Below are 22,470 nucleotides of genomic sequence, written 5' to 3' on the forward strand. Positions count from 1 at the left end.
AAAAAACTCTTCTTCCACAACTATGCAAACCTTACACACAGTGCTCCTTACTACACTTAACTGCACTAATCAATCATACTGTTAGCAACCTATCAGCTGCAATTCATGTTCAGTCACACACACACGCCACTATGCATCAATTCAATAATGTCCTCATCAATACTCTACAGCAGCCGGATGGCGAGAGAAGAAGGCATGATCAATCCTTCGATTCTTCACTGAGTGACAGACGCGTCGCAATAATAGAGTTTTAAGCTTTAAACCACAGTAATGCTTTCCCTCCAGAGATAAAGAGGCAGAGATGAGTGTGAGGCACAGTAATGAGCAAATGAAATGATGGCGCTGTGTATATCTCTCCAACATGTATGTGGTCAACTGGAGATGGAGACTGGAAAACAAAGAGTGAGATAGTGAGGAGGCTGAGCCCAAGCTGAGTGGATTTCCTTATCTGTCCCTGACACACACACACACACACATTATCGTATGTCTATCCACTTTAAGGCTTGCATTGAACATTCATGTGGACAGCCCGCTAAAGGTCTTATCCTTAACCTTAATCTTAACCCCAAACTCAACCAGTTCCTCAGAAATTAGTTTCTGCCTTATTAGAACCAGGTTTCGGTCTCCATTGCCATGTTTCCATCATGGTACAGTAAGGCCCTGGGTCAGGCTTGTGTGTCGACTGAGAACAGTACCTTTACTTGTGCAGGGTGTGGGCTGTGCCCAAAGGCCGCGTCAGCGAATAACGTAGCACCAACAACGAATGCAACACAACAGACAACAAAGGAGAACATCTAGCAGCTTGGTTTTGTTTTTCTCAACAAGCACAAATACAAGAACATACACAACCATACACAAATGTTTTAAAAATTAATGGTATATGCACAGTTAAATGAATTAATGGAAATTATATATATATATATATATATATATATATTTTCTATTTTATAATAGTAATGAGTTGTTGTTTTTTAATCGATTGACGGCCCCAATTAAATTATTTTTGCAGCATACAATTTTTTAATTGACTTCTATTTTTTGCTCAATGTCATAAGATTAACTATGTTTATCCAACATTTATATGAACTAGTGCTTTTGTATTTCATGGTACAAATGTGTCACTCAATGATTAAAAGTGATTCAAATGATTTCCACCCACTCCTCCCTCATACATCAGTGATATGGAAACTATATGAGTCTCTTTCCACATTTGTTTTTGTATCTTATTCATGTTACACAGAACACGGGCTGAAAAGTTCACATTCCTTTATTCATTTATGACATGAATAACTTTAACTTGTGAGATTAACGACGGCATCTACATACTGAGCAATGAGCGTATTCGAGGGACAGGTCAGGAGACAGATTCGGAGATGAAGTAAGAGAGTCACGGTTGAGATGGTTTGGTTACTGGACAAAGGATGTTGAAGATGGAGCTGCCAGGCGGAAGGAAAAGAGACAGACCACAAAGAAAGTTCATGGATGTTGTGAAGGAGGACAGTTGGTGGTGATAAGAGAAGATGGAGGCACTGTTGTGACCCCCCTAAAGGGAAAAGCCGAAAGAAAAGGAGAAAAAGCTTAAATTCTGAGACTAAAACTGACAAGTAAAGTCAAAAATATTAATAGAATAAGTGAATGGAGTGTGAAAGGGATATGAGTTGAAATCATATTCCATATCTTTATCATTACGACATTATATCAAAATCATAAGATCACTGCATCACCAATATGCTAATGAAAATACAATTTATTTTTCTTTTTTTTTTAAATTGGGACATTTTGATCGCTTCTACACATTTATTCATTCAGAGACATTTATTTTATAACCATTATGCAAAAAACCAACATTTAAAATCATCATATGTACAAAGCACCAGACGGGAAAGCGAAGAACCACTGCACACACGCACGGCGCCATTGTTTTTGTCAAAATGTCATACAAAAAAGAAAAGAAAAAAAAAAATTTTATTAAATAATTTAGTACGATGAATATATGTATTCTGTGGGTAATGGGGGCGGGACTAGATAAGCTTTTGCTTCTCCCGCTTTCCCTTTCGGTTATGTGTATTGTGTGAAATACACTAAGATGATGAGTGATCTAACTGACATGACCGAAATAAATAAACATACATCAACATTATTTTTTCTGTTTTGCTTTGTTTTTATTCAGTGTGAACTGCTGTTGACTACAGAGTGAACAGAGTTACATGTATGTCTTTAAAAGCACAAATGGGCAGCAAACAGCCCAACATCCATGGTTCATACACCTTTTCCAAGGTCAGTTTCGAGCACTTTTAAGGTTATTTGTAATGCTTTACCAGCACATTGCAGCGGTGGTAAAATGTTTAAATGTAAATTGAGTTTTATAATTGTCACAGTCTCACATAAGCAGTTTTTTATTCCTCCATCTATTAAGCAAATAATTTGGCCAATAAGATATATACTGTTAATATTTCAAGCACTTTTAAGCACTTGATGCAAAATTCAAGAACTTCTCAAACCTTCAATACACAATATTTGAAGTCAAGTCCTCCCTCTCTGTCGACCTAAATCAAAATGGCCTTCACTCTCATACTGTTCTAAACATGATGGTCCCAAGAGTGAGAACAGAAAAATGTTCTGCTGCTCCTTCAACATGGAATAACTTACTGATCTGAAACTGTCAAAACTGATCTGTATCGAGGAGTTTAAAACAATTTTGAGGGATGGCGAGGGAAACGTCCTCAATGGATGTGACTGCTTCTAAAGATCATTTTAGAAACCACCTGTATCATAATTGGTTTTGTACTTGATCCAGCATTATATTGGTTGGATGTTGTGTTGATTGGTTTGTTGTGTGTATGTTGCTGTAATCTGTGCTGCCTTCTTGGCCAGGTCACTCTGGCTAAATAAAGGGTGTACATGAGAACATGTGTGGGTGGAAAACCAAACAAAAAACAAAAATAAAGTATAAAAAACCCCCACGACCTAAATAATATTATGTTCAAACATTACAAAAGGATAAATAAAATAATAACTTAAATACAAAACAAAATAAGTGACAAAAACGTGTGATGTAGTGTTGGGAATTCTGGCTCCTCAGATTTTTTGTTACTTAAATTAATTTATTACCAAATTATGTGTAAAATGAATAACATAAATAAAAAAAACATAAAATATAACAAATGTATAGTATTTATATTTTCGCGGCCAACCCATCACTAGTGTGATAGGGGAACATTCATTCATTCATTCATTCATTCATTTGTTGCAGTTTCCACAGAGAAAAGAGATTTTCCTCCACTAACTGACACGGACACAGAAAACACAAACACACATGTACCGCGGTGATTAATCAGTTCTGATTTAGATTTGTGGGAATGCTAATGGCGGTGCTAACAGCAGAAGACGGCAGTGATAGGCAGATGTGACAGATGATGGCAGCACCAGTGTGTGCAGAAATCCTTCATATTAATGATGCGCTTGCATAAACATTACCCCCCTGGTTTGCTGCAGCCCCCGGTGGCAGGAAGCAAACATATGCTCATGTTCAGAGGGACACCACTGTGTGTGTGTGTGTGTGTGTGTGTGTCATAATGTATTCATGCACACCAATACATGACATACATCTGAATAATTGTGAATATGTTTCTCTGTGAGTGTGCGTGTGTGTGACTCTGCTGATGGTTCACATCTGGATGAAACAGACGCATGGCTCTCTAGAGCAAGTGTGTGTGTGTGTGTGTGTGTTGCTGCTGGAAAATGGCCATGTTGAGCCCATGGCTGTCGTTTCTTTTGACAGGCCACAGCTCATCAGCAGAGGGTCCACAGTGAGTCAGAGTGACACCAAATCACAGCAGAGGGTTAAGTGACCCCGACAGGCACAAGAATGATCACACACCACTGAACTATAAGAGGAGAGCAACCGGAGCCATGGGGGTAAGTATATGAAAAATATGTCAAAAGGTTAAAAAGACAAGATAATTCAATTTAGAACTTAATGTAGTATTCAAATCTGGTCTATGTGGACATTGAAATTCATTCTAGCACAGAGAGCATTCTTTTTTTCTGTCTTGATGACCACTCAGAGCGCTTCCAAGAACAGTTTCTCCATTCACCCAGTCACATCCATTCACTCATTAATTGCAGTTTATATGCACATTAATAAAAAAAAAAACAGATAATAATAAATTCAAATCAAACACATGTGACAATGCTAATGGATTATTTATTCATCAGCGCAGGTTTAAGATATCAATTTAAGAAGGGTTCTTGTGCCCATGACTGTAGCCATGTATTCAGTGAGAGCAAGCATTTGTGTCTCAAGATGATTCCTGGCACAGATTAGCACAGTCTGCACTGACAATGTGTCACTGCTTGAATTCATTCTTTCAGGATCACATGTTGACTCAACACCTGCTGACTTGAATGTGTCCACTTTCATTTGAAATAAATAAAAACGTGATCATTACAGTCAACTGTTGATTTGATTCTGAAGTGGCTCGAACAATGATGTCAATAGACTGTTGTGCTTCATTTACTATGACTGATTGTGGTATTTGAAATTAGCATATTTGATAAATGAGTGGCTCTCTGTTTGCTGCCTGACTTTTCTGAAACAATTATCTCTCCAGGAAACATTATTAAATATTTAGTAATTAATAGCTTCTGGGGCCGAACCAGTAAAATAAGTAAAATAATAGCACAATAACTTATGACCAACAAGATCTCCTTTGTTTATTAATTATTCTTTATTAAAAAGAATAATTCATACATTATAGATCTGATCGCTTTGATGATGCCGACCAGTGGTGGCCCAGCCATAGAGGGCGCTAGGGCCATTTATGCTACCGTATGTAATCCGCATTTAAATGTATAGTTTAAAACATTAACTTCTGTGAGACCCGCACATAGAATCTTAGGTGAATCTTAGGCCCGAAGACCTCCCACAGCCGAGCAGACATGCTTCCGCTCGCTTCAATGTAAGTTGTGCTAATTTTAGCAGCGCTTCATTGCCGGATCATCATGGAAAAAGAAGCACAAACACCGCTCTCTCACTGCAGAATAAGCCGTTTCATAGAAGAGAAGCTTCGACTTATCGAACTCGGACCCAACCAGCCGAACGCCGCCATAAAGCAGCAAACGAAAAACAGAGGGAGGAATTACACTCGCTCTTTCTCCAGGAGCTGGTACGAGAAGAGGGACTGGCTAACTGGTTACCCTCAGACCAGCCCCATGTTTTGTTTTCACTGCCTCGTCTTTCAGACAGTTATTACAGACTTTTATCGGAAAGAGCAAAAACACGGACACATGTGAACAATACTGTGCAATACTGTGCCAACAAAGGAGTGATAGAGAAGCTTGCATGTTTATAGGAGAGATGGGCAAATCCAAATGCCTGAAAATACACAACACAAACCTTTTGTTGTGTATTTTTATTTTTATTGAAGTGAATCTTTTAAAACAAGACAATCAAAGATGGCAGACTTCACCCCATTCACACAACACGCCTCTGTCCGCCTCTGTTTTATATCCGGTGAAATAAAGTAGGGGGATATTTGCAATCATTTTCCAAGGACGTAAACATCTCATGAAAACGTGAAGAGCTGTGGAGACACATTTAAGTGCCAGGTGTAATTTCAATCCAGCTAAATCATATGCAGAAATCAGATACTTGCTGCATGGTAATGGCAGTTCAGCATTGTTCCCCTGCTTATTACATATTCATCCACACTCATTATCAAGTACGCACAACCACTCAGAGTCTTATTGAACATGTCTCCCTCTCTCTCTCACACACACACACACATACACACACACACACACACCTAGCATCGAGGCAAAGACTCAATTAATCTTTGTCAAGAATTAGCAACACCGGATGGTATAATCTTCAATATGCAAGGGAATCCCACTTGCCCATCAGTTAGCTCCCTGAGGCTCTAGCCTAGAACTCCATAGGAGCTGGTGTAATCTCAACACAAGGTGACTATAATGCATGATAATCCAGTTTAATGTTTACTTCCATGTCCAGAGCTTCTTCCTCAGCAGACAGCATGAATCAAATCAGTGAGAACAGCAATGGACATGGGCGACGGTGACTCAAAAAAAACATAACCCCACGTTGCTCCTGACCGGTGTGCTGGCAGCAAAGAAAAACAACAACAAATCATAGTGTATATGCCAGGCCTGTATGGGGCAGTGTTGCGCTGCTATAGGAATACACAATAGTAATAATAATAATAATAATAATAATAATAATAATAATAATAATACATTTAATTTAAAAGTGCCTTTCAGGTCACTCAAGGCCACTTTACAAACAGAATGAATTAAAATCACACAATTAGATTAAACCAAAAAAAACACATATGGACATGGAGGAGGAGGATCTGAGGGAACGAGTGGGGGTGATGACGTGCAGGAGGTCAGACAGGTAGGGAGGAGCAAGGTTGTGGATGGCCACAACCTTGGCCCCCTCAATGTGAGGGGGTCTTTGTGATGATACGGGCGGCTGAGTTTTGGACCAGTTGGATTTTATGGTGAGACTTTTGAGGGAGGCCGAGAGGAGAGAAGAGAGAATTACAGTAATCAAGACGGGAGGTGATGAGGCTGTGAACAAGGACGGCGGTGGAGTGGGGGGTGAGGGAGGGGCGGAGTCTGTTGATGTTACGGAGATGAAAATAAGCAGTGCGGGTAGTGATGTTGATGTGTGAGTGAAAAGAGAGTGTGCTGTCGAGGATGACACCCAGACTCTTTACCTGAGGGGAGGGGGAAACTGAGGAGCTGTCAATGGTGAGAGAGAAGCTGTTTACTTTAGATAGGGTGGATAGTGCCGAGGAGGAGGATTTCAGTTTTATTGCAGTTTAATTTAAGAAAGTTTGAGGTGAACCAGGTTTTTAACTCAGAGAGACAAGAGGTGAGGGAGGGTGGTGGTGGTAGTGTGGAATTTGGTTTACAAGAAAGGTAAAGCTGGGTGTCATCCGCAAAGCAGTGGAACTGGATATTGAATTTACGGAGGATGTGGTCGAGGGGGAGGAGATAGATGATGAAGAGAAGGGGCCCCAGGACAGATCCCAGGACAGACACCTGTAGTGACTGGGGAGGGTTTTGAAGTGAAAGATTTGAGAGAATGGAACCAGCTGAGGGGAGTGTGGGAGAGGCCAATGGGAGGATGGGGTGTGAGATGGTGTCGAAGGCAGCACTCAGATCAAGGAGGATGAGGATGGAGACAGAACCAGAATCAGCTGCAATGGGGAGGTCGTTGGTGATTTTGATTAAGGCGGTCTCTGTGCTGTGACGGGAGCGGAAACCAGACTGGAAAGGCTCGTAGAGTGAATGGAGGGATAGGTGAGAGTGAAGTTGGGTGGCAACAGTTTATTCAAGGATTTTGGAAATGAAAGGTAAGTTAGAAATGGGGCGGAGGGTATCGTAATTGTTGGGGTCTGAACCGGGTTTCTTTAATATGGGGGTGACAGTGGCAGTTTTGAAAAGTGAAGGGACTATTCCAGATGAAAGTGAGGAGTGGATAATAGCGGATATGAGGGGGAGCAGGGAGGAGGAGCAGGATTTGACCCGCTTTGATTTGTGTATGAGGTTGGAGATTTCGGAGGTAGTGGGAAGAAGCAAACTGGAGAAGAGATGACAAGGAGGAGAAGGTTCAGATGGGGAGAGAGGTGGCGAATTGTGATGTAGGTGCTGATGAATGTTATGGATTTTCTGGTTGAAATAGTCCATTAAGGAGTTGCAGGTTTCTGTGGAACACAGGTGGAGGGGTAGAGAATTGGGTGGCTGGAGGATTTTGTGTTTTTTGAGTTTCCTTCATTTGAGAGGATGAGGCCGGAGTAGTAACTGCTTTTGGTTTGTGAGATTAGGTCCTTATATTGTGTGATATGGGTGGTGTACATGTCCTTGTGGATGGTGAGACCGGTTCTTTTGTGTAGTCGCTCAAGCTGTCGGTTTTTGGATTTCATAGACCTAAGCTCGGGGGTAAACCAGGGGGCACGGATTTTCAGGGGGGCGAGAGAGGTGAGAGTGTTGATGAGGCAGGTGTTATAAAGAGCGACCAGTTCATCGGGGTTGGAGAGAGAGTCCGATGGTGGAGGCTCCGGTGCATTCCAGCGGATCCGAAGAAGGTCTGCAACAGAGTAGTGAAATAGTCCTGCCACAGGATGACGGCAGAACGACAGCAGTATCCAAATGAGACCAAACCAGGTGAGAGAGTTGTGGCCACATGACGAGGAAGGAACCGGATGAAATCAGAAAGCCGGTGTCGTGACAGCCAGTTGGGATTAGCAGCCGGCGTTAGCCTGTGCACTTGTGGACCGAAGTGCCGGAGTGACAAGACTTTTGTTATCATAAAGCAATCAGAACAAACAAATCACCAAAAAAAGAAGAGGAAGACGGCAAAAATGCTTTTTCCGTGAGGATAAAACACTTTAATGCAGGGGTGTCAAACATACTGCCCGGGGGCCAAAACTGGCCCGCCAGAGAGTCCAATCCGGCCCACAGGATGAATTTGTTAAAATTTCACACTACAATTACAATCTAAACGTAATGTCAGATGCAAAATTTTCCCTTCCAGATACCTGTGACTAAATGTTTGTGCCTTTATAGATCCAGTGTGATGTGTAAATAGTAAATTTAGGCATGATATTGTTGAAATTGCACTTATATTTCTCAAGAAATTTCATGTTTTGTAAAAATATCCTTCATTAAATGTAAAACAAAGATGAAAAAACAAAGGAGATCTTGTTGGTCATAAGTTATTGTGCTATTATTTTACTTATTTTACTGGTTCGGCCCACTTGAGATCAAATTGTGCTACATGTGGCCCCTGAACAAAAATGAGTTTGACACCCCTGCATTAATGAATTCACATAGACTCATTTTGATGTGGACAGCCCCTTAGTTCACTTTCAGTAGAACTTAACGTTAATTTTTGTGACACCATCACTAACACCAGGTATATTTTCCTGTACAATTTGTGAAAAAATTAGGCTATTGCAAAAAATACCCCCGCCAGCCAAAAAATAATGGAGCTGGGAACTTGTTATTTGGTCTACCCATTCCTTGGACATGTGAGTCTAACGTCACATGCATTGAAAAAAAAACAGTGATGGGGTCAAGGAAACACTCCTACCTTTGATATTTTCAGTAAACTGCATGAAGGTACACAAGGACCCATGCAACTCAGACAACAGCAACATAATAAAAATCACATATTCATAATTGTGTGGGTGAAAATCACCCGTGTTCTTGGGTTAACGGGTGTTAGGAGACAAAATACGTCTCTGCCACAGTGTGGGTGTCACTTTTGTAACTGAAGATGAACAACATATTCCTCAAATGAATGTTGTTGTTGTTTTGTTTATTGTTTGTCTTGCCAGGAATGATAATCACGTCAAGAATTAAGGATTTGACAGAATGAGGTTTCGCTCAAATTAGCATATTAGCAAGTGTGACAAGCAGGAAGTTGATGTTTAAAGCACCAACACATACACATGCTATACTAACAACAAACCCCACTCTTTACAAAGTGACTTTTTTGTTCATACATGCTGTTAACATCCATCCTGAGTAATCTGAACACATTCAGATTGCACTAACTGCATTTCTGAATGCTACCCATCCATAGTGAATGCAAACCATGTTGTTGTATAAATGACAATATAGTACCGCAAACTACTCGTAAAATGTCCTGTCTAAATTTAAATAACTTAATGTAACTATTGTAATATATATATATATACATGTATATATATATATATATATTAAAAAGGAAATAGATATATATACTGTGTATATATATATATATATACATAGTATATATATATCTATTTCCTTTTTTCTCTCCCTCCTTTCACCCCAACTGTTGGAGACAGATGCTACACATCTTTGAGTGTGATTCTGTCAGAGATATATTAGTGTTTAAAGGGAGTTTGTTCTCTCCACTGATGCCCCGTGCTTGCTCATTGTGTGAACTGTTGTCTTCTCTATATAATATTGTAAAGGTTTCTGCCTCAGTGCCTTTTAACGTCTGTACAAATGTTAAAAACATATTCTTCTCCTGAACAGCCAAGGCATCACTGTGCTTTCGAATAAAAGGTGCTAGAAGCCAGATACATACTGCATACTACATACTTGTTTGCATGTGATGGGATCACTGAGGATGGATGTTAATACTCAGTCTGTGGGAAATGTAGGCAACTGCATGTTGGTATTTGTCTTATTTATATGTAAATATTTGTGAATTTGACTTAGCGTTTAGCATTTGTGTGTGTGTGTGTGTGTGTGTGCGTGCGTGTGTGTGTGTGTGTGTATGTTTGTGTGAGAGCTTGGCTGTTCTTCAGTGTGCTGTTTCACTGAGATAATTAGTCTCTCCAGGTCAGGACACACAGGCCTCTAAGATTTGCTAATGATGATTTTAATAAATACTGTGCACCTCAGCACTGGGAATGTGTGGCCACACAGACATAACAACAAACATATTATATTCATCTATATTTTCCACACAGTTTGCACACATATAAGCCTGGAAAGAAACCTGAACCACTGGGCGGGTCATGTTGCAGTGAAAAGGAGTATTATGACGCGAGTGTCCCTCACATCTAATTACCCCACAGCAACTTGTAGAACCTTGGACAGAGCAAGGTGTGGGTGTGAGTGGGGAGAAGTGAAGAAAGTGTAACGAGAAACTTCTCTTCTTCAGCTGATAATTACTGAGGTGTTTTTTTTGTTTGTTTTTTCACTACTTTCTCCCCAACGGTTTTGAAGTCTCATGTCAAAAGCAACACTCGTTAATTTCAAGAATGTTTGAGGTTTTAAACTTAGGCCTTCTTTAGATTGCAGCCCATATTGTATTTGTAAAGATATCCAGATTATCTTATTATCTAGCTTGGTTTTTTGGCGGTCTGGACATCTAAAAAACATACAAAATCTGATTTTCCAAAGCTGATACAAACCACATACAGAGGTGGTTTTGAATGGGATTGTGATCAGATTTTTAAATATTCCTTTCAATCTGAACATCTACAACAATGACGTAGCTCTGGAGAGACAGAAGTTAATTGGAGGTGCATTGAACGGTTGATATAGTAGAAGACAATAGTTTAAAAAACGGGACAATGTGGAATCTCCCACATTCGGAAAATTGAGCGTCACATTGCAAACTGGGCCTAAACAAGGCCGTTGTTACAATTCAGTTTATTCTACAGTATGTGCTGACACATTGTCGCCATTGACCTTGATCTGTGCATCCACAGTGTTCAGAACCAGTAACATCAACAACAACCAGCTGCCAAAAGGGACACAAAAGAGATTTTAGTCACTTTACAGTCTCACCTAATAAAATAATAATAATAATAATAATAATAATAATAATATCTATGACAGCCTAAGAATATGTTCATTGCTTTATTTTATCCAGGGCATACATACATGTACACAGGTGCCAAGCCCATATAAATGGAGTGGGCATAAGGGCACCCTACTTAAAAGAAAAACAAACAATGCAACCCTGCACCAAACGTCATAGAGAAAATCAGTGATTTTACATCACTGAACAGAGAGTTGTTGATCATGTTGATCATGTAATAATTGATCCATTGATCCTTCAAAAACAGACAAACGTCGGCCGCATGAGAAGGAGTCGACGATTCGCGTGTCAGTTGGGACAGCTTACGGCCTGGTGCTGTGACGCACTTTGACAACATCCAGACGGCGAATCCACACTTCACAGGATCCAAACCTTCAATTGACAGACGGCTATTGTCTACCACTTTATCGTCACTGTTGTAAAAAATCACCACTGACAATTGGAGCAGGCGAACACAAGCCGTTGAGCCATGTCCATGCAGGTCAGCATCTGTTTTTTGTTTTTTCAATTCTCGCCATTCCAAAAAAAAGCCGCTCCAATGTTTACTCGTGTGTCGCCCCTCGCTCCATCAGTCACTTCCTCACTTCCTCAAACAACGTTTTTTTTTTTTCACTGGCTCTGCCATGATGAATGTCTAAAATAATGCTATCGCTGCCTTGATCTTAGCTGGTACCTGGCTAGAGGGATGTGTGCGTGTGTAGTGCCATGAAGAAATTCATGTTTCTTGACTCTTTTTACCCCACTGCCATCAGAATCCTCAACAGCTGAACGGGACTACAATAATCCTGTCACCTGGTTACACTGTCACTTTAATCTGTTACCGTCACTTTAAAACCTGAAACATTGTCACTTTAAATCTGTGTGTCACTTTAAATCTGTGTGTCACTTTAAATCTGTGTTCACTTTATGTACAGTTCATATTTTTACACTTATTTTATGCATATATGTTATTTTAGTCTCTTGGAATATTTATATTTTTCTTATGTATATTTATACTTTTTTTACAAAAGCATCTCTTTTTTACTTTTTTTACTTTTTACTTTATGCTGGTGTTTTTTGAGTGGACAGCAAAGTAAGAATTTCATTGTACAGGGAAACGTGTTTCTTTACTGTGCATATGACAATAAACACTTTGAATCTTGAATCTTGAATCTTGAATTGAAAGGGTTGGCGGCCCTGATCTTGCAGACAGTAGACACGATGACCTTCACTGTTCTTCAAAACCTTGATGGCAAAAATCCCCCAAACACATTGATAGATAACTATAACCAGCCGAAGAAATTTACCATGAGTAAATCTTCCAGAATGAATCAATCTGATTCAAAGTTTTAGGTACTGCACCTATGACTCAGAATAGCGATTCATGTCAGGGACAAACCCTGTCCTCAAAAGGAGACACAGGTAACACTTTGACCAGCTTTGGAAACAACGTTGATAAAACACTTAATTCACATTAAGAGACATATTTTACAGTCAGGGCAGAACGAGCATGTGTGTTTATGAGTCAGAGGAAGTGACACAGAGGACTGAGATACATAACAGGAGGAAACGTGTCTGTAATCAGCATGGGGGAAAAAACGAAGACAGGAGTAAGAAGTAGGCCAGCAGCAGTAGTAAGCAGAGCAGAGATGAATAGAGGATGAGGGGGGAAGTTTAAACTCATCCCGTGTCACTCCTGATCCTCTTTCCTGTCCTCTTTAGCTGCTAAATTTCCTGACTGCCTCCTTCTCTTCTCTGCTGTTGATGTGTCATGTGTAATTTGAGAAAAGCCTTAGGGCAAAGCTGATTCCTAATCCCCGTTAGCTTCTATCTGAAGCGAAGAGAGAGAAAGAGCGATGAGGCAAATTGCTCGGCGGAAGGCCAGCCTCCTCCTTTGAGAGTCACCAGTGAAAGGCCATTTAAAAAGTGTCCCCAAATTCACTTTCCCTGCAGCGTCAGTGTGTGATTTACAGTGGTCAAGGTGACATGACACACTGCTTAAACTGGGACACTGTCAAAAGCACAGTGGTGGCCGGGGGTTATCAATCAGATTTGCGGGGGGCACCGTTTGTCCCTCTGCTATTTCAAGCATCAGGCGAGAGCATAGTCCGTTATACAAAGTGGATGCAGACCTCTGTTTTGCCAGTTCAAGCTCAACTGGAAGTGAAACCACCAGGGGATAGCCACCAGGGGACCACCTCTCACCTGCTTAATAAAGTTAATGGTCTCAACTCCTGGTTTTGAGTCTTTGTCAATAGAACATGGGAACATATTGTTTCCTATAGAACCAATTAGATGACAGAGAATGGCATGTACACTACTCACAAAAAGTTAGGGATATTCAGCTTTCAGGTGAAATTTCAGGATAAACCTAAAATGCACTATAACCTTTACAGGTGCACTTAATATGACCTTCTCTAAACTTTTGAATGCACATGAACAACTGTTCATTGTTTCAGTACTTTTTGCACAACTTGCTGTTCTCTAACAAGGAGCTTAACCACAAAATTCACAACACGTGTTTGATCCATGAATCGACCGATGCATTTCCTGTTTCCTCCTCATCATGCTGTTCACATTTTGACATCATGAGACCAAGACAACACCTCACAATTGATCAACAGTACCTCACCATTGCGAGGCTTCAAACAGGATGTTCTCAGATGGAGGTGGCCACTGAGCTTAGAGTGTCACAGAGTGTCATCAGCAGGTTGCAACAGAGATACAGAGAGACTGGAAGAGTCACAGAAAGGCATAGAAGTGGACGTCCTTTGACCACATCCCACACTGATGACCGCTTCATCGTGAACACTGCCCTGCGGAACTGGATGAAGAATGTCACACAACTCCAGGCACATTTAAGGGAGGTGAGAGGCGTTTACATCAGTGTGGTCTGCATGCTAGACGACCTGTACGTGTACCTGACCACACCACCAGGCACAGGCATCATCGTCTTGCATTTGCCAGGGAGCATTTACGCTGGACGAGAGACCAGAGAGACCAGTTGATTCACGTTGACCAGAAATGATGGCCGCCAACGCTGTTGGAGACGTCAGGGAGAGCGCTATGCATCAGCCAGATGAGCCTTTGGTGGTGGTGGTGGTGTTACAGTGTGGGCAGGTGTGACTAGTCAATACAGAACTGCCCTACACTTTGTGAAGGGTACAGTGACAAGCCCATACTACCTGAATAACATCCTTAATCCAGTCATTGTGCCTCTGCATGAACAACACAGGCCTAATTTCATCTTCATGGACGACAATGCTCCAGCTCATCGAGGTCGCATCATTAGGGAACGGCTGCTGGAGACTGGGGGACCTCAAATAGAGTGGCCTGCACTTTCTCCAGACCTGAATCCCATAGAAAACCTATGTGATCAGCTGAGTTGCCGTGTAGAGGCTCGTAACTCTGTACCCCAGAACCTCAATGACCTGAGGGCCGCCCTTCAACAAGAGTGGGATGCCATGCCTCAGCAGACAATAATTCGACTGGTGATCAGCATGAGACGTTGTTGTCAAGCTGTAATTGATGCTCAAGGCCACACGACAAGTTATTGAGACATTGACATGTTTTGTTGTTTTGACTTTTGTTTTAATAAATTGTTTGAGATTTTGAGATGATACTTTCATCATGTAATATCACCATAGCGTGAACTTTTTACGTTTTCCATACATTTCACCCGAAAGCTGAATATCCCTAACTTTGTGAGTAGTGTATGTGTGGACACCAGTGTGATTGGTACCTGGTTTCCTCCAGTATCATATGGTTGCTGGTGACGTCGGTCACCTTCGGGTTTGCAAAATGCCAAAGTGCTAATATCAAGGCTTTAGAACGGGAGGTCAGATTCTTATGGGTGACGTCACCATCTGTTGTTGTTGTTGTTGTTGTTAAATCATCATCTACATTAAAGAACCTCTGTCATGTAAATATTGTTTCTCTACAGTGTAGGTTTGACTCTATTGGAAATGTCATCATGCAAAGAGTCCACTGTCCCTTTGAGTCCGTTATTTGAAGGCACATTTCCTGCCTCTTCCTTCTTTGTCGTCTCCCAATCCATCTGCCTCGTCATTGGCCGTGTGATTACATTTATTCTGTACAATAATACTGTGCAACGGCATTTTTTTGAAGTGCATTACACACATCTTTATGTAATTGTATTGCTTTTTTTGTACTGTATCACTTTCTACTCTGTTGTAAGTTCTTCATTTAATACACAGTATTTAAACATGAAAGAATTTGTTATGAATGAAATGTAAACTATATGTCATGAGCTGAATCTCATTCTAATTTGAGCTTATGTATGAGACTGGAAAGGGTCACCTCCCACTTTTCAGAGGCGTGAACAACGGATGCCGATGGGAATACTGTATGTAACTGGATGGACCTATGAAACCAATCAAACCACTGATCCACTGATTCACGTATGATGGAAGATGTCAACAAATTTGCTTGTTGTACTTTTCTAGTTTTTGCCCGGGGGAGTTCCGTGGAGCAAGTCACTTAAAATAGAAGCATCCCCTTCTCTGGATTCAGCTGCTGGAAAGTGTGAACTATTAATGAGAAATGGACAAAGTGCAGTTTTAAAAGTGTCTATGAAGAAAGAAAGTAGCACTTGGCCACTTAGCCAAAATGTCAGTTTGAATGGAAGTAAAATGAGCTTTTACTTCTCACTTGATTAATATGTCTATCAACATTTTTCTGAGGATTTAAAGTTCTCAATTTTCTTTTTTTCCCAGTTTTGTAAAGTATGTTTCCATTTAGAGGAAAAATATATTGACAACTGGCATCAATCTATAGGTGGTTGCAGGGGACGTCTGTGAACTTTGGGTTTCACAAACTGATGGTGCTGTAAATCTCAAGGCTACAAAATGGGAGTTCATTTTGAAGCCTACATCTGTTTCTTATCTATAGTTTTTGCTGGAAAGTTGTTGGCCAGGAAATATCTGTGTGTTCCAAGAACGTTGTTCTACAAATTTTGTTTTAATCATTACAATTATTTCAAACATGGTTTATTCTGTCTCATTAATATAAATATGTCAGTAACTGCTGCACAAATGGCTGAGTAATGACAGGCTGACACAAGCTATATTGTTTTTATTAGGCTATAATTTTTGTTTGTTATTCATTACATCAAACCCTCCATAACTAATGTACTACGAATGTACAGCATTTAACATTTAAATACATTCATTGGTAGTGACCATTTATTATTTCATTATTTCATTCATGCACAAAATTAGTCATCCTAGACCCAATTATTTTTTTTAATTGCTTATTTGATATTTTTTGATTATTTATCTATTTCATCAATTCATAGTTTACTGCTTTATCCTCCACATGAGGGTGGCGGAGGGTGGACACAACCTGGACAGGTCACCAGTTCATCGCAGAGATGAATAATCATTCACTCTCATTCATTCACACTCACCTACGATCAATAGAGTGTGCAATTACTCTCTGGACTATGGTAGAAAACCAGTTTAACCGAGTCTTGTTGCTGCAGTGCTAGCCAGTATACTATGTCTATATCATTGCACTGTGAATAATATACAGTTTTTATGCCAGTTTCTCAAATGAGCTCTTTAAATGTGTGCACTGAGTCTTGTCAGCCATTTAAATCTTCCCAAATCTGCCTCTGCAACAGAATGGAAACAGAAGCACAAATTCATCAAACTCGTCTGCCTCTCTTTCTCTCTCTCTCTCTCTCACACACACACACACACACTAGCAGGAGCAACACAAGTTACGCTCGACTGATTTTAAATTTTCAGCGATGCTTAAAAACCCTCCAGCTATAATTCCAGGTTAAGAGGTAGTACAGTGGGTGTCAGCCTGTGAGTGTGTGTGTGTGCGTGTGAGCATCTAAGTTAGACAAGATGATACATTTCAGTGTTGGCCCTGTTGTTGGCAGAGGTGAGGTGTGTTGAGAGTGACACAGTGAGGGCAGAAGTGCCGCACAAAGTGGAGAAAGGCATTTTTGTTAAAGGCTGAATGGAACAGCAGTTGCAGATGGAAGCTGTTTTTCAGGAGAGCCAACATGTGTGACACGTTGTGTTTTATCAGTTGACCTCCTTGAAGAAGTCCAGTGGCAACTGCCGAGGTTGACGCTGTGTTGTGTCTGTACTGGTATGACTGGCTCTCAGAGTATTCTGGAATCTGTAACCATGAAAAGGCAGGAGGGTGAAGAGATGGAGACATGTACTGAACATTAATGGGCTACAGTCTGACCTGACAGTAACATTTAGAGCATTTGTGAAGTGCTTTGTGTAAAAGTGAGACCTTGGGCAGTTTGTTCAGATTTCAGCCACTTAACACCTCAAATTAGCATTTGCTTAAGGGACTGTCAACGTGAAAATGTGTCAAGGTGAATCTGCTGAAGTTGGAATTTTATCCACACGGAAATGGAGAACATTTTTGTATAGACAAACAATACGCGACTTTGGGAAAAGGATGTTGTCACAGAAGTTATGTTACTTCATTTATTCGCTGCTTCCGTCATGTGAAGACAGGCTCTGTCAAGCAATACTATCAGACCTGACTGAGGGAGCATTTGTGTGTTTATTCCATCAAACTGCTGAATGACAAAAGGATTCACTTCTGAAACTTTCCGTGGACACTTCTGTGTTTTCAGTCATACTCCAACACGTCTCCATCTGTCTTGATTCAGAAAATGGTTTGAATGTGACCACTCCCCTCATCAGTCCTCAGAGAAATACAGCAATTTTACATCACAGCACAGAAAAATAAAACGTGTTTTTTTGTGACTTTGGTGTTTGAAATCCTCTCCGTCTGATTATTCTAAGTGACACAAACTTACCAAATAAGGCAGCAACAGAGCAGCAGCTCCTGTGTGTAAAATCTAACATCAATTGTACATCTTCTCTATGGATGCTGGTACAGGAGAATGAATGGTTTACAAATTCAGGATTAGACAAGGCAGGATTAGATTTTGTTAAGTTGCTAAAAACCAAGTTCTAGTAGTTGTGTAGTGTCTGTGTCTCAGGCTTTATGAATTATCAATGTAAACATGTTGTGCATGTACTTATACATAGAATCAGCTGTTTAAACCCCATGGTGTGACTTCACTCACTTGTGGGACTTCTTGCCCTCTGTTCCCCCGGGACCTGAGCCACAGTCATGAGCCTGTATGATGAAGGTGTACTCCTTCTGCAACTCGCAGTCCACCAGGCCGTTGGCCCTCAGCTGACCCTCACCAGACGTACCGTTCAGCACCACTGCTTTGAACGGAGCCTCCAGTCCATGGATGTTGAAAGCGCAGATCTCCCCTAGAAACCAGAGGGTAGAGAGGAAAGGGGAGGAGAAGTTGAGGTCAGGTCAAATAGGTACTAATTCATGAATTGAGTACTCCTCATTTGGGATGTATTTTTAAACTGATGCTGTCCTCATGTGTCAGTATTTACAGTATGCACAATGTTTAAAATAAATGAATAAATACAAATCACAATCGTGACATTCTCTGAGAGACAGTTGTTTTAAGGAACATTGAGTATATCGTTGTAAGACAATAGAGGAGAGATGACTATGGGAAATGTCAAAGTGCTAGTTGCTAGTTCTCCTGTTTAGTCACCTTGGATAATTCCCACTTCCAAAGTACATTTGCAATGTGAAAAACAAAAAAAGATAAAGACGCTGATGTTTCATGAACATTCCTTATCTTGTTTACTGTGCAAATATTCTTATGACAGAGGACACCACAGAACGACAAACAGAAACTGAGTTACACCAGGCTCGATGTAAAAGCTCAAAGTCACCCTTCTATGGAGACGTAGAGGGGTAGAAGAATCCATTTAAATGACATTTATTAGCATGGCATATAAAGAAGTGGGCCATTTGCGAAGTTTGCAAGAAAAGTTCTCTTATTTGTCTTCCTTTTTTTCTTGGAGAGCTGTCATCCCACTGTGATTCCACTCAGGGGATTTTAAGGAATTCACTTAACACGTCAAGCTCACACTTTAACCTGTGACGGCTAATTGCACTAATATCACTTTAAACTAACAGCAAAGACTAAATTGGATTCCCAAAGCAGCTTTGTGTGTGTGTGTGTGTGTGTGTGTGTGTGTGTGTCCATTGCTTCTGGCAAGTTCTGATAAGAGCAACTTTATTTTCCCTGCCTTCCCCTGTCATCCTGTTTCTGTCATAATCCCCCCCCCCCCCTCGCCACTTCCTGTTGGGGCCGGGGCTCTGAAGTGACAATTTGCCCACAGAGGAGCTGGAGGCAAAATCACACAGAAAAAAAGTAAGGAGATAAAGAGGGAGCAGAAAATGACAGAGTATAATTAATAAAGGGGTGTGTGAACACTCTCTTCATGCTATTAGGACCTCCCCCTCCATATTTCCTGAACAATTGCTTAAATCAGAGTCAAATGGAACTCCACAATATGGAGAAGCATGGCCTTCCATGGAGAGCAAAAATGATAAAATGGCACAGAGCAAACGGTGTGTGACAGGGAGTGTGACAGAGGATGTGATCTGCGGCTTCTCTCAATAGCACGGCACCGTACAAAAACGAGGAAATGGAAAATCCGTCACTGCTGGAGCGGGAAATAAATCCAATATACACGGGCAAGTGCAGGGGGAGCCTCCATCAGGAGGAATATGTGGAGGATATGCTGATGGTGCACGCCCACGACTCAGTGTGGCTGTCCTGACACTCTCTGTGTGATTTAACTGCAGCTGATGGCAGAGAAGGGAGAGCAGGGTCAAGGTGACAGCAGAGGGAGTACCTCCCTGCTTTTAAGACTCAAACTGACACTCAGTCAGCTAAAGAGAGGGCGGGAAAACAGACCTGTCACCTTTTTCCTCACCCTCCTTCCTTCCACAACCGTCTATCACTTCACTCCAGACCTGATAAGTGTTCTGCCTCTCCCTCAGAGAGGCAAACATGGCGGTTGGCAGTGAAGGGAAGGAGGGAGGGATTGGTGGTGGAGGAAGAGCTGGACAGATGTTGGACGGCTGGCGCCTGGCAGAAGCTGAGAGCTTGTACATGTTAATTACTATGCTAACTGTAAACTAAATATGTGCCTCATGTGTGTCACATTAGAGGCCTGTAAGAGGGAGATTTATGGACCAAAGGAAACTCATTTTTTAAACTTCATTTCAAACTAATAAAAGCCAAAACTTATGAATATGGGTGGATTGGCACTGTTTCTTTATTGGATTATCATCATTTAAACTAGTTAATCATTTATAGGACCTTCAGAATTATGATCGCACACAATGATCTACCTTAAAAGAGTATGCAGCATATTATATGGACTTCAATGCATTATGTATAACAATTCTTAATTCATTTATTTAAACCTTTAGTTTAGTTTCATCAATCTGAAAAGTGAAATTTAAAAAGAATAGTGTGTTTTATTTCTATCTTATAAACTGAATATTGCTCATATATTGTGAGTTTGCTGTTATAATTTAACTTATGGTTCTAGCTGCATCTATAGACCCTTTCATAAACATTCCAGGCCTAGCGAGAGAAAACGTCACAACAGGTAAGCGAACAGCATGTATGTCCATGGTCCTCCACCGAATAATTCTGAATATGTTCTTTCATTGCCGATTAAGGACCGCGAACAATACCTAAATAAATTAGTACCAGCCGACAGCCAGCTATTCACTCTTACCTTATAGATAAGCTAGCTCGTATATGCGAGAAAGTCTTACATGGAACGTTTTTAGCACACAATGTTTACTGGTCAGCGCGCTAGCCAGCCGGCAGCTAACTACAAGCTAGCTACGTCCAAGACCACAACATAACTTTAGGCAGCATGGGTTTCATATACACACACACACATGTCTGTGGAATCCAGGCTTTTCACCGTAATCTAACAGAAACAGCTGATAAATGATAACTTACATGAAAGGAAGTGAGCACTACAAACACGAGCCTCTTTGACTGCAGTAGCATCATCACCACAGACCATGTCTGTTTGGATTGTGAAGAACTTGACAACATCTAGATGTTGTGCATGAGCTTATAGGTTTAATCAACTCATATGACAATGGTTTAAAATTGTCATTGAACATTTTAAGTAAAGTTATACACTACAGCTTTAAGATTTGTTATTTATCTTTTAGTGTGTGCATTTTCTAAATCCCGTCTTTTGTTTAATGTGTACAATGATTAAAATAAACTTTGATACCAACTTCCTTGACTTTTCCGACACTTGCTACTTTCCTTTCTACTCACGCTTCACCACTGCAGTGGCTAACGCTCCTTTTTGGTCGCTGTTACATTGTCATTTCATCAAGTCTAATTTAATGACTGAGTATTAGTCAGTGGGAACGTGTGCTCAGGAGCTATCCTGCAATCCTGTCTGTGTCAGAAGTCCTGTCGTGCTTGACGCCTCAAGGGAAAGTGGCACCTGTCCACACGAGACTATCTTTGAGGACACAGAGCTCATTATCAGGGGAGGCAGAGATGTTTTATTGGCCTGTGTTTGCAGAGCTGGAGGAGTGTGACAGAGTGCCACAGAACCCTAAGTTATTATCAGAGCTGACCGAGCATTGCTGATGAGCTGCCTGCATCTGAATATAACGCACAGGTTCACTGTTGTTGAAAAGGTGCTCTCACACTTAAGTGGGTAGATAAGCTTGGTGGCGTGAGTGAGAAGTCCAGGTGGAGACATCAGATAGGAAGCAATCACACCACTGAGAGGATGAGACAGAGCAGAGAATTATGGAGGTCGATGAAAGGAGGAGCTGAGGAGGATGGGAACATGGCCACTGCCTAAGGGCAGCGCCCATCTCCCAATACTGGAGAGTGACCAAAGCACACACACACACACACACACAAACATTTCCTCCAACTGTGCCAGTTTAGAAGCTCTAATCAGAGCTGACAAGCCTTTCATCCTCCTACTGTTGGAACACACACTGAATAGACAGCAAGTAAAAATGATAACTGGATATCACACTCAATAAGGGTCCATGCACCGTTAAAGTCGCAGTGCATTACATTTGTTTCTGATCATGGTGAATGATGTAACATTATTTGTATGCTGCGACCAAGCTCTGTCAAGCAATACTATCAGACCTGACTGAGGGAGTGTTTGTGTGTATACAGCAGTGCAGAGGTGGGTGAGGCCAAGAAGCAATTTTTGCATTTGCAGTTGTGG

General features: G+C 41.0%; 1 protein-coding gene across 2 annotated transcripts in view; it reads right to left on the bottom strand.

Moving 5' to 3' along the window:
- LOC131463035 (calsyntenin-2-like) overlaps positions 1-22,470 on the bottom strand; it is a 338,191-nt gene that overhangs the window by 112,045 nt on the left and 203,676 nt on the right. For both annotated transcript variants that reach the window (XM_058634680.1, XM_058634679.1), the window contains one exon: positions 18,426-18,621. In XM_058634680.1, coding sequence (XP_058490663.1) covers positions 18,426-18,621 — 196 coding nt within the window. The remainder of the gene's footprint in view (positions 1-18,425; positions 18,622-22,470) is intronic.

The sequence above is a fragment of the Solea solea genome, chromosome 7 (genome assembly GCF_958295425.1).
Source record: "Solea solea chromosome 7, fSolSol10.1, whole genome shotgun sequence".
Lineage (NCBI taxonomy): Eukaryota > Metazoa > Chordata > Actinopteri > Pleuronectiformes > Soleidae > Solea > Solea solea.